The following is a 12,963-nucleotide window of genomic DNA, read 5'->3' on the forward strand; positions in this document are numbered from 1 at the left end:
TCAATTAATATCGTGAAAACAAAGATAACAAAGTCCCGAAACATGTCATACTTCGATGACGATTGTGATACGGTTGAACCACGCTTAACATACAAAAGAACAACAAAAGTATATGTTGCCTTGGTGTCGGTCTCAGATCTCTGTATCTTGATATATCTCTATCAAAGGCTAATGATCAGCCTTTGTGTCTTCTACACCGTTAGTAGTTGGGTTTACAACCTAAGGCATCCCGGTTTCCTCACTTATCTTAATATTACGAGCAAGTTTTAATGGTGCACATACGAAGAATATCCATTTCTGCCTTCATTTGTCGAACCATCGACTATCTTAAGCCTAATGGGCTTAGGCACATACAAGGTTACGGCTTATATTCATTAAAACTAAAAACTATGTATAACATTTGGAGTCTGTCCGGTTTCTGGATCATCAGGGTAAATAATAAGCTAAATAATTAAAAGGTATGAAACTAATGAATGCAATGTAATAGTTGAAGAGAGTGCCTATGTCTGGCTATACACTCGGGGCGTACCTAACTCAGACGATTAGGAAATCGCCACGCGTATAGAACAAGGAAAGCCTGGGAGAGCTAAGTGGTAACGTTTTGATTTTTTTAATGTTACACTTAATGTGGATCGCTCTCCAGGAACCCAGATCAGCCCTCATCCGTTTTAGTCATACAAAGTTTTTTATATTTTCTAATGAATTAATAAAACAACAAATTAGACTTTATTTTGCTGTTTGAGAAAAGTGCATAACAAGGCTGTGGACGCACATAAATAGCGATTTAAAAACAGTTTAATCAAGCAATTTAAAAACCCTGTATGCAATGAGTAGGTTTTCCTCCTCAATGGGAAAATAGAACTACATATTTCATAATTCACCGCAATAACGTTACGGTTGGGGCGTATTTTAAGTTTGTAGCACAGCAAATGCTATAATCATTACTATATTAAAAACAAAATGTTTATGGGGAATAAACGTGCAAAGCAAGTACGTCTTCTTCTTCTAGTGCCACTCCATTAGGTACTCGAGGCCATCAATCTCTTGAAGCATGTATAGTCTTGCGCCAGACATTATAACTAATATCTAGAACGTAATTATTACTTATCACTCTTTTCGCGGAAATATATTAATTATTACAACTCCCTATTAGTTTTTAAACTGTCGAATAAAAAAAATATTTGTAAAATTACTATCTTAAACTAACTATCTTTATGGTTGTTGATATCAATTTCAGGAAAGTAAAATTAGTTTATTAGTTTACATTGTGCACAAAATAATTTCCGTAAAATAAAGTCATTCTCTTGTTTTTAACAAAGTTATCTGCTGTATCTTGTGTACTGTGGCTTCAGTTAGCATCGAATATTTGATAAATAAATCGAATTAATTTAAAAATAGATAAATTTGAATCGCATATAGTGAGATACGTGCTTAAACCACATTGTGATGTTTCCGCAACCGCATGTTGTCTGTTGACACAACACGCTCCAAATTGCCAGTTCAACTTCCTACAAAGCTATGGCTTCCTGGTCGGAGAATGATTTGTGCAGAAATATTTCCTTTTGATGTTTTTTTTTTTATCTTTCACACTCACAACTTAACGGGTAATAAATATTAAGTAATAAGTCAGTTTTATATGTTTGTTACGCTTTATTAGATTTTTATTATTGTATTATAGTAATTAACTGCCAAATACTTTTTCAAATAAATTTTCTGTATAATACAATACTTATTTTATTTAAGTATTCGGCTCTCAAACATCACATTTACTTGGGTAACACTGAAAATGTATAAAACTGAAATTAGAAACATTGCTAATGAAAACTTTTTTTAATGCAATTATTTGTTTTTGTGAATTGGCGGCAAATCTAAAACTCTCAATCAATCAAGGTCAATGATTTATAATGACTTTTGTTGTGGGCTTACTCAACAATATAGAAAGCTATGATAGGCTGCGATTAGCATTTCTTACTGAAGCCCCATCTTGTGCCATATTTATAATTGGTTTAACGAGTTTAAGCGTGGAAGAAGTAAATTTTAATGATGAGCCGCCTGAGGGACGTCCTTTTACAGCAACTACTGAAGATAACATCAGTGCTGTGCGACGAATGATAGAGGAAGATAAGACAATGACCTATCAGCAGGTACGGGCAAGTCTAGGCATTTTTTGGTATGAGTCAAGTTCAAAAAATGTTACACTAACATTTTAGGCGTCAAGAAGCTTTGTACCAGATGGATTCCCCGTACTTTCACCGACGACCAGAAACACCTTCGCATGGACTGGTGTCGCCAAATGTTAGATAAGTTCAACGGCGGTGATTCAAATGCAGTATGACATCGTCACAGGTGGTGAAAGCTGGATATATTGCTACGAACCCGAAACCAAAAGACAATCATCTCAGTGGCCGTTTCCTTTCGAGGATCGCCTAACTTAAGGTAAAGAAAGGAAAACGTCAAGGAAAAAAGATGATTGCCTTATTTCTTGTTCCGAAAGGTCATTTCGCAGATGTGCTAGAAGATACTGCAGACAGGTATGCCAATTTCTATTTGCCCGTTGTCTTGGAAAAACAACGTCAGCAGCGCCCTCACAGCAGGATCCTCCTTCACTACGACAATGCTTCATCGCACTTCGCAAAACGGACTGTTGAATATTTTACTATGGCAGGTGTCATCCGCTATACAGTCCTGACGCAAGTCACTGGCGCGTATTCGGTTTATGAGTCCTGAAGATGCGGTGAAAGCGTACGAAAATCCTATAGAAGATACCCCTAAGGAAGAATGGGCCCACTACTTTTCTGAGTGGTGCCAACGAATGTGACGATGGGGATTACTTAAAAAAACAATAAACGTACTGGCAACTTTCTGCTTATAGCTGTTATTCTTTTTCTAAACATTTTCAGTGTTACCTATGTATTATTATTATAGGTATTGTTTTATAAAAATAATTTGATGTATACGAGGATAGATAAAGATACAAGAGACTAAAACATCTTGTTTGAATCCACAGTGTATATATGTATATATAGATACCACATATGTACGTACATACCGCAGACGTATTTACGACGTAACAAACTATGACATAACAATACCCAGCGTTTACTAACACGACATAAACGTTAGGAGGTCTATTTGACGCTGCTTCTATACTTGTTAATTAAAAATTACCAAATCAAATAGCTTTATATTGACTTATTCGTTTTATACTAATCAACAATGTGATTAGAAGGATAGTTAATTTTAATTAATCGTCAAATTAACTTAAGAAATATATAATTCACATTCAAGTATTTTAGTGGGAGAAACTTTAATATTTGTTGTCTTACAAATAAATTACTTACAAACGTCAAATTTAAGGATTTTCTTAAGTAGGTTTAGAAATAAATATTTTTGTGGAGCAATTCTGCCATGTTAATCTCGACACTGTCTTGGCAGGTCGATGCCCGTGCGATAGAGATAAATATTGTAACACATTGTAAGTGAAAGCGAGAAGCACGAAGTAAAAAGATTTCGACGACGAAAATCTTTTTACTCAGTTTTCTGATTAAAATTTCTGTTTTAGACAATATTTATGACTTTAGTCTAATATTACTTTAAATAATACATATGTGGACTATACTATATTATATGAATATATTTTTTATGCAAAAAAAGGCAAACGGCTCACTTAATGTTAAGTAATAAGTGCCCATGGACACTCACATCGCCAGAAGGCTCGCGAGTACGTTGTTAGCCTTTTAAGTATTATACGCTCATTAAGTATTATACGTTCTTGAAGGACCCTAAGTCGAATTGGTTCGAAAATACTTTAATAGGCAGCTGGTTCCACATAGTAGTGGTACGCGGCAAAAAATTCCGATGATCAAATTCAACTGCAGTTATAAATCCAAACAAATCCTCTGTACAGTCCCCATGGTCAAAGCGGTAGAAAAGAGAACCAACATCTCTACGCCAAGGTATCAAGCCCCTCGGAAATATCTACTACATAATATATATTTTTTTCAATGTACAGGAAAATACAGATGAGAAATTATTCTGCGCGAACTGGTTATTATAGAAGATCAGAATATTTTCCAGTAATCGGTTTATTCCCTTTAAAAGTTTCATTCTGTCCATTTTCAACATTACCGCAAATCGGAACTGATACAACTCTACAATACAAAGCCAATTTGTCCTCACTCGTTCACCCTTCGACCCTTGTCAATTGTCATTCAATAATTACCTAACTGAATGAAAACGACCGATGAGCGGCCTAATCTGTGCTTATAAAAAAGGTTATAAAAAAAACAATATCATTTAATAAAATTATAATTAAAAAGTCATGTTGAAAAAATATTTCCGACGAATCAATCAATTTATAAACGACTGTATTACTATGTTTATAAGTAAAGCAGCTATGCCTGGTCATCTTCTTCTCCCATTTGGATTATAGCACGTTGGATAATTCTCTTAAGCTTCTTACGACTGTCCATGGAACGGAGCAAGCGCAACTCAGAGGCTACGAAGTCACCGAATATCTGGAAAACAAGTATATCTTCTGTAATATTTATTTTTCTAGAATATTCTAATGTATACAATTGATTATTTTTTATAAACTTTAAGTCACTTTCTGCCGCCACCACGTGTTCCATCTCTTTTTGGTACCAGTTGCTGAGGTGGTATTTTGCTAAAAGGTAGGCAACACACCCGCTACGGGCTAGCCCCCGGCGTTGCAGGTGTCCATGGGTTGCGGTTATCACTTTATTTGAAACCGCCTGTTCGTTTGCCTTCCGTCCCATAAACCTAAGTTGACACAATAGAAAATTACTCCATACAAATGTTATTAACTAAAATTCTACTTGGTACCTACATTAAAATTTCGATATTTATACCTGACATTCATCTGGTGCAGGAGCTGTATGTATCCTGGGTTCGTACTGTTTTCTCCACACAGGGCTCATGGGCGGAGGTATTCGACTGTCATAGTATGACGAGGGTATATGTGAGATGCTCGGTCTTACGGCATTTGGAGACTGTGTAGCTGATGAAACTCGCAACTCTTCATTAGTTTGGAATTCAGCTAGCTGAAAGTTGGATTATTTAGTTCTGTAAGGGTTTTTATTAAACTGTGAACTTTTAAAATTTAAAGTGCTTAAAATACTTAACAAACAGAAAAACTAAATCTTTTGTTGGCTTCATATAAAGTTACATTACTAGCATAAGTATTACAAACTAAACTACAAAAAACTTAATGTTGAGGTAAAACCTACAAGCACCTACATTTATAATGAGATTATGTAAATTATATTAGTAAATGATCGTATATTTCTTATTATAAGCATCGTTTGAGATTTACAAAATTGAGTACCACTTTCATTATGTATGATAACACCTTGGTTAAACAATTACCTCTGTATTAACAGCTTCCGCCGTTTCGAGGGGGTCTGCAGGGGTCGGACGCAGAAACGCCAAGGCCTCAAAGTACTCCCACCCACTCGCTTCGGGAGATCCGCTCTTTCGCTTTATCTTCCTCAGTTCGTTATTAAATTGTGTCCGCAAATTATGAATCTTTCGACTTATTTCTTCCGGCGACGTTGCAAATATATTTGCTAAGTATTCCACTTTCAATTGCCGCGCCTTTTTGACTTTATTTAACGGATGAGTGATATCCCACAGCTCCTTGCATTCGCGTTCCAATGATTTTATTAATTTCATAGTATTTTCGGGATTCCAATGCAGCTTTTCACATTTCTTAGGATCCCTCTCGGCGTCAGAGTCGTACTCTAATTTGGACCAAGCGAAATTATCCAAGTTATTCGAATTTAAATCCATGGTACGTCGCTTTACACGTGACCTGTGAACGCTCTAGCGACACTACGCGTAAACCGGTGTCGACGTTCGAGCAAGCGGTGAGAGCGATGTCGAGCGGTGCGGCAACGTCGCGCGTAGAATACGTTGTACACAAGAATAATAATAACGGGGCCGGGGCCGAACGCACTGAACTCAGTAACTAAATACTCCTTTGTATTTCATCCTACGCGTTATTCAAAAAGGTTTCAATCTCAATTTGGCATATGTTAGTAATAATAAATTGAAATATTCCCTTCTAAACAAATTTCATACCAGAAAGTAAATGGTTTATGGTCATCCTTTCAAATGACTGATGTATGAAATTTTGTTTTTGCTTCACAGATTACTGAAAACGCAAATATTGTTCAATGTAAGGTACACACAGTACGACGAAAATACATAAAATGTAAAAAATACTAGTTACAAAAAGATAAATTATTATAATATTTATTATTACGAAATATTAAAAACGGAAGAAAATATTATCTTTTTTAGGTTAAGTTTAGAATTAAATTATATCATCCTAACTTGCTAATATCAGTAATGCCCGAATTACACGAGGTTAGTTTTTTAAGCTAGGATAGCAAGCTGGTACTGTCCTGGCTTGCTGACCTGGCTTGGAACATGCTAGTTCTGTTTACATGAATGCTTGGATTCTTTTAAGCTATTACTATTGCAGTGACTGAAGTGACCACACGCCAAAAAGAGTATGAAGTGAGCTGCATGCAAAAGAAACTATCCAACTGAATGAGTAACTTCGAAAAGTGTGTCAATTCGCACTAGACGAACTAGAAGAAGAATTACCAAAACTGTCTGTCTGTCACTGTCTTTAATTCGCGACAAATTTTTTGTAATGTTTAATCACGTTTATATTTGTCTTTATAACTTGGAAGGGTGGCGTTCCTAGTGCAGTTGTACAAACTTCAAATTAATATTCATACTCAGTTTGGGTATATTAAATTCTTAAAAACACGTCGCGGTGACAAAACATCAACAAAACGCGTGGTTCCTGCATATTAGCCTACTTAAAACTAGTAGCTATTACACATACATGAGGCCAGAAGTACTAGCTTGCTAGCTTACTGACAGTAGCTTGCTATCCTAGCTTGAAAAACTATCCTCGTGTAACTCAGGCCTAATAAATAAAGCACGTTTAATTTCCTATCATAACAAAAAATATAATATAGGTCCCTACAGCTTAGCTTTTTATATTTTATACATTATTTTTATCTCGTTATCCTGTAGGTACAGGTATATATTCTAGCTACCTTCAGTACCGTCGATCGGAACCACTTCATCCTTGTATTTGTATATTATTCATACTCTTTTCTCACTGTATACGTGCTCTATGCGTTTATTGCACAAGACTTTATGCGACAGAGTTGCCATCTAAAGTTATAATATGTAACTACTAAACGAAGACATCAATCAACAGTGTCTATTTCTTCTAGATCTCCATTTCTCATTTTCTCTCAATCGATCTCAATCTCTCTCTTCCTTTTCTTCGACAGAAACGCTGCACATCTTCGTGAAGTTCCATAACATTTTTGCCGCCAAGAAGCCTTTAAGAAGTTTCACTTCAAAAAGGATTTATTTTTTGTGATTTAAGTTGTAAAGCGTGGACATTTATAATTTTAAAAAACCTAAGGGCAGTTGCAATTACCCGTAACTTCATATAACATATAAATTAATACTTATATTATTTATTGTAATATAAATCAAGAAATAATGTAAACGTCTCTACGTAGGTAACACTAGAAATTTTTAGAACTGGCCAGTTAGAAACATTGCTAAAGAAAACATTTATTAAATTTCAATTTTAGAACTCTTTGTAGTTTTTGTAATAATATTATGGCATGGCATTATTAGTCATTTGTTTTGGTGAATTGGCGGCAAATTTAAAACTATTCTTACACGTGAGAATGAACCTAACGCGAGAAAATGTTCGGTATGAAACCCCATCTCCTGCCCCTATTTACAGTTCGCGTAGTGGCCACTATTTAAAAACGAGGCATTCGTCGTCGTCGAGTCGATTCGAAGATGCGGTGAATGAAAATGACATAGAAGAAACCCCCAGGAAGAATGGGCTAATTTTTCTTCGTTTACACTGCTTTTCTTAGTGGTTCCATCGAATGCGACGATGCGTAGAGAGGAACGGAGATTACGTCGGAAAACAAGAAATGTATTGGTAACTTCCTATATTGAGAACCTGTTTCACAATGTCCGAAAAAATAAGTTCCAAATAGGCTATTTATTACTTATTGGTAGGATAAACAGTATTGTTGCATTTCACGACTGTCAGATAGCGCTATTCGTCATGAAACGCGATGTATCTTATTCGGAACATTTATCTTTCGAATAATTTTTGTGTTGCATATCTATTTGGTACTTTATCCATACATTGTGAAACAGGCCCTAAGCCGTTTTTCATTATCTAGACATTTTCAGTGTTACCTAGGTATTTGAGCGGCTGTTCACCAATGAACTTTCTTCCTAAGTGACATTCGCCCGAACAGTGAAGGTAAACATCGTGAGTAAACCGAGACTAGACCCAAAAAGTTGACCTGATCACCTATTTGTCTATTAGATTGACAAATGACAATGAAACAGATATAGTGGACTTGGTTACCTATCTGAGTCCAAGACCTCAAAAAAAGGTTGTAGCGCCACGGTTTTTTAATACTGTTAATTAAGTCACACAATATATATCTATAGATCTATACCGTTAACGTTAAATAAAATTTATTTAACAAGTTGACTAACTTCGTTAATAATCCCGAAGTACTAAAAACTACTGTAAAAACAATAGAAACGCCACAAGTGTCGTATATTAATTAGTGTACGGCTGCCGAGGAGGGTGAAGGGATTAATATCTAAATAATGAGGCGCACGCCCCGCCCACGTAAGGTCAGCAAACAACAGTACACAACAAATTGTATTTGTAGAACAAAGGACGATTTATCAAAGAAACTTGACATACTTCGTTTTTTATAGTGTTATTATATTTTACGCCAATGTTACGGGTTTTAGCTAGCTACAATACAATATATGTATGACCACCGTAACAAAGTGGGTGTAAGTAAATTTAAATAACCAGGAATACTTTGACTTTATTTAGCAGTAAATTAAAAAAATATCAATTTGGATGATTTTTTACCTTTGAGTTGTCATTTAATGATATATTTCAGCTTTCTTTACAGATAAATTGTCCTTTAAACATATTATTACTATATAATACAATTTTCTTCTTCAGTCGCTTTTAATTCATGAAGGTCCTATCATCGGCTGTCCGTATCGAGGTCTGATGCCCTCCACTCTTCCAGTCATGATGAGTACTTCTAACCTTTTGTATCTGTCCAAAAAAACTTAACAAAGTGTCGAAAGACGATTTTTGATATCTAACCGTCTTTGTAAGGACAAGTTTGTTTCCTTAGCTCCTTTCCTAAACATAGTAACATTAGTATAAAGTCCCCTACTTTTGTAGTTATATAAAATTAATTCCATTAATTATAGTAAACATGCTAACCGTACGTGAGACACGTTGTCTCTCGAGAGCGGAGGGTGATTTTCGATCAGAATATTTTGTTTGGAAATACTTTTAGAAGCCTCGAGGACTTAATAACAATTGGCAAGGAATTTTAAAAATAGGCGGCCATTTTTTGTGCGGTCGAGGTTCGAATGAAACGTATTAACTTTAAAAATCTCGAGAAGGGTATCGAAAATCTTTTTTAGTATGAAATATTTGTCTGTTAGCAGTGAAAGAACTGTTTCTGGCCGTTACATTCTTCTAGGCGAACATAACCAAATCTATATTACGTTGTTTAACTGTAATATATATTTGGCTATGTTTATAATAATGGTATACCTACATATATCAGTAAATGATTTTTTCCTATTAACTTTTCCTGTAACAGCCGTTTACGCTAACAAACTGGTTGCGGTGAAAACTTTTATTTTGGTATTTGGTTTATTTTTGTTTTGCTCTTTTTAAATTTATTATATACCTAGCTATGCTTTCTAAAAATATCTTACAGAACTTACAATTTTCTTAACCTACATACTAATAAAAATTAATAAATAGGAAAAATTTGTTAAAATGTTTGGTCCCTGTGCTGGTACCTTTAACGCTGCCAGCGTTTCCTCGCTGGATTGCGATACTTATTCGGTGAGCCAAAAACGCACCAGCTCTCTGTACTCTTGAACTCCACGGCCCAAGAGTCTCTACGCCAAAGGGAACAAAATTGGAGGAAACTAAAAGAAATACTTTCGTATATTCAACGGCCATACATAGCAGGTAGTAGATGAGTGTATCTCCTTTTCACTCCTCGTCTTCTAAACCATAGATTCATATAGAGCGCTTCCACTCTCGTCCTGCTGTCTCCTTCTATAGAATACCTTACAGAAAAATGCCACTGCATTCCATACCTCGCCACTGCTGATAATTTCTTGGATAACACAAGGCAGAGTAAGGTTACCTAAGAACAAAGATTATGAAGGCCCTGAGATTGCGTACATTCCTCTAACGTATGCTATGCGTATGCTTATTTTCTTCCCACATCAAGTACTCGGTGTTGGCTTCCTTGGAACGATGTAATGTCTCGCCCAACACATCCATATCCGGCCAATACCTGCAAGGTAAGGTAAGGGTATATCATCTAAACATATAGCTACACTTACTATTATTATTTCAACTGAGTTTTATTGGACGTCAAACATATGTTAAATTATTATCACTTGCGATGTATAATTTATAACAACTAAGAAACTTGTATTGTAACAATTTAAAATTATAAACTATTACGTTTGTACGTTGCAAACAAGCTAAAAAGATGCAAGGAACTGCATTCTGTGTTACAAAACACAAACACCACTTCGAATAAAAAAACGATTAATAATAAAATTCATAATAAAAAATAGTCATTAAAGTAAATAATATTTAGGCTTTACAGAAGAATGCTTGTATATCTATCATTCGTATTGGTTCTGGCTCGTTTTAATTATTGCTATCGGAACCGGAAGCAACTCAATACGCAACAAGCTACGGTTTTGTGATTGCATTGCTATTACTAATAAAAAATGTGTAATTAAACAGAGCAATTGTTATATAGTTTTTATTGAATTTCCGAGACTATTTATATCTAAACTATGAGTATTATTAAGTATTCCATTCATATATGAACTTAATCTGACGGTTATTAATTTTAAAAATAAGCCGTAAGCAAAACAAAATCAAGGCACTAAAAAGCTTTGCAAGCGAGTATTTTGCTAATTATATGTTCGCGGTCTAGTGAGATGTACAATTATGGACAAATATATCTTATGCGAAATTAACACTTGATTAGATACAGGCAAATGTGATAAAACTTTACCCATAAATCAACGAAATGTAAGACGGAAGATCTACTACTACTAATACTACTTTTAATAAATCTGAGGCGCGAATTATAAGCTCCACTGACTAATAAATTGTATGAGGCACAAGTATTCTTTTTTACGTCAACTGGACCGGAGCCCCTGTAACTTCCGATACCGACAGAGATCTTTATTCAATATTGATTTCTGTTCCGCACAGACTCCAATATAAGCGACATAAGCGATACGGATATTAAGATTAAACATCATCACCTTCTACACAATTTCCAGCTGAGTTTCATCATCGGACGGTGAGGCAGAATATGAAATTCCACCCATATCACCTTAGTCGTTCCACAACTGAGAGTTTTGCAAGGCAGTTCTTGCCGCGCACCACCTTCCACCGCCCACTGAAGTATTTTGGAACCAATTTGACTTAGGTTTATTTCAACAAAAGCGCATTCTAACTCTAAAAGGTCAGCAACGCATTCTTGAGCGTTCTGGCAATGCGAGTGTCCATTGGGCATGTCCATATCATTTAACATCAGGTCAGTTTACACCTCGTTTACTCGGGTCAACCAACAAAAAAGAGAACCACATTGATCTAGGTATAGCACGGAAAATGGTCGCGTCTCATACTCGCGAGGCTCCAGTTGTAGTAGAATTGGCAAGCAGCAATGTGACCTCCAAGCTGGTGTTCTCTTATCAAAAAGTCTTGATTTTCTCTTTAAAACAAGAGTATTGTATCCAAAACGATTCCCCAGTGTGACCCGGGTCTTAACCACCCCTAACAAGACAGTCGCTGAGTGGAGGGTGATAACCGGAAAAAATGTCGTTAGTGACGTGATTTAGTGCCCCTGCAATATCTACGAGCGCCGAGAGGGTTATCATTTCCACACCGCTAACGGATTACTCAGACGGGTAACTCAGTTCAATAATAAATAGATTCTGATCATTTACGAACTCTTTCGTATTTGGAATTTATTAATAATTGTATCATTATATAATGTTAATTGCTCAAACGAACTAACAGTTTCCCTTTGATTAAGAGATTGATACATTACCTTATTGATTGTGAGAGAAAATGCTGCCCATTATCTTGTCTATTATTTAAATTGCTCGATGTTATTTGTACTCTTTCTGCAACAAAGATTTTTGAACCCTGCCTGCATATCCTTATATCACTCATAGGTGAGTGAGTCCTTATTATGTATATCTATGGCCGGAAGCGTTTAAAAAGAGCGGCGGAGAGTTTATCGCCAGTTCTTCTCATCCGTTTTACGCCCTTGATTTGAGAACTGGCAGTTATTGTAAAATTAGAAGAATTTAATGTATATTTCTTTTTTTGACGTTCATAAGTGTACATTATGTTACCTACAGGAATATAAAAAAGGAGCCTTTATACCCTTCTAGTCATGGCTCCAGCACAATCCACCATATATAAATGGCATGCAAATGTCATATAATACAAATATTAAGATAATAAAAATAAAATTAAGGTAAGTTTAGTTATTTAGAATTGGTGTCAAGCTTTATGACTCCTTATTTGATTCATAGGTTTTTTTAGGTTACCATAATTTTTTTAATTGGTAAACGCTAAAATTAATGGAATTTGCAATCAATCAAAAAACACATCCCTTTTATATAATACTTTAGATATTTATTTAAATGTATTTTTAATAAACTAATTATAGGTTAAAAGTGGGAGTGTAAATGGTACAACGCAATATGTATGCCCATTTACACTCCTGAACAAGAGATGGCGCCACACACGTGATATTT

At 35.3% G+C, this 12,963-nt stretch overlaps 1 protein-coding gene across 1 annotated transcript; it reads right to left on the minus strand.

Moving 5' to 3' along the window:
* Nucleotides 1-4,292: 4,292 nt before the first annotated feature.
* On the minus strand, nucleotides 4,293-5,846 carry LOC110994626. The gene is made up of 3 exons (XM_022261401.2): nucleotides 5,389-5,846; nucleotides 4,872-5,063; nucleotides 4,293-4,517 (listed from the first exon to the last, which is right to left on the minus strand). The coding sequence occupies exons 1-3, from the start codon at nucleotides 5,809-5,811 to the stop codon at nucleotides 4,395-4,397; spliced, it is 738 nt and encodes a 245-aa protein (XP_022117093.2). The 5' UTR covers nucleotides 5,812-5,846; the 3' UTR covers nucleotides 4,293-4,394.
* Between the last annotated feature and the right edge of the window lie 7,117 nt (nucleotides 5,847-12,963).

This window comes from Pieris rapae, chromosome 7 (genome assembly GCF_905147795.1).
Source record: "Pieris rapae chromosome 7, ilPieRapa1.1, whole genome shotgun sequence".
In the NCBI taxonomy this organism is placed as follows: domain Eukaryota; kingdom Metazoa; phylum Arthropoda; class Insecta; order Lepidoptera; family Pieridae; genus Pieris; species Pieris rapae.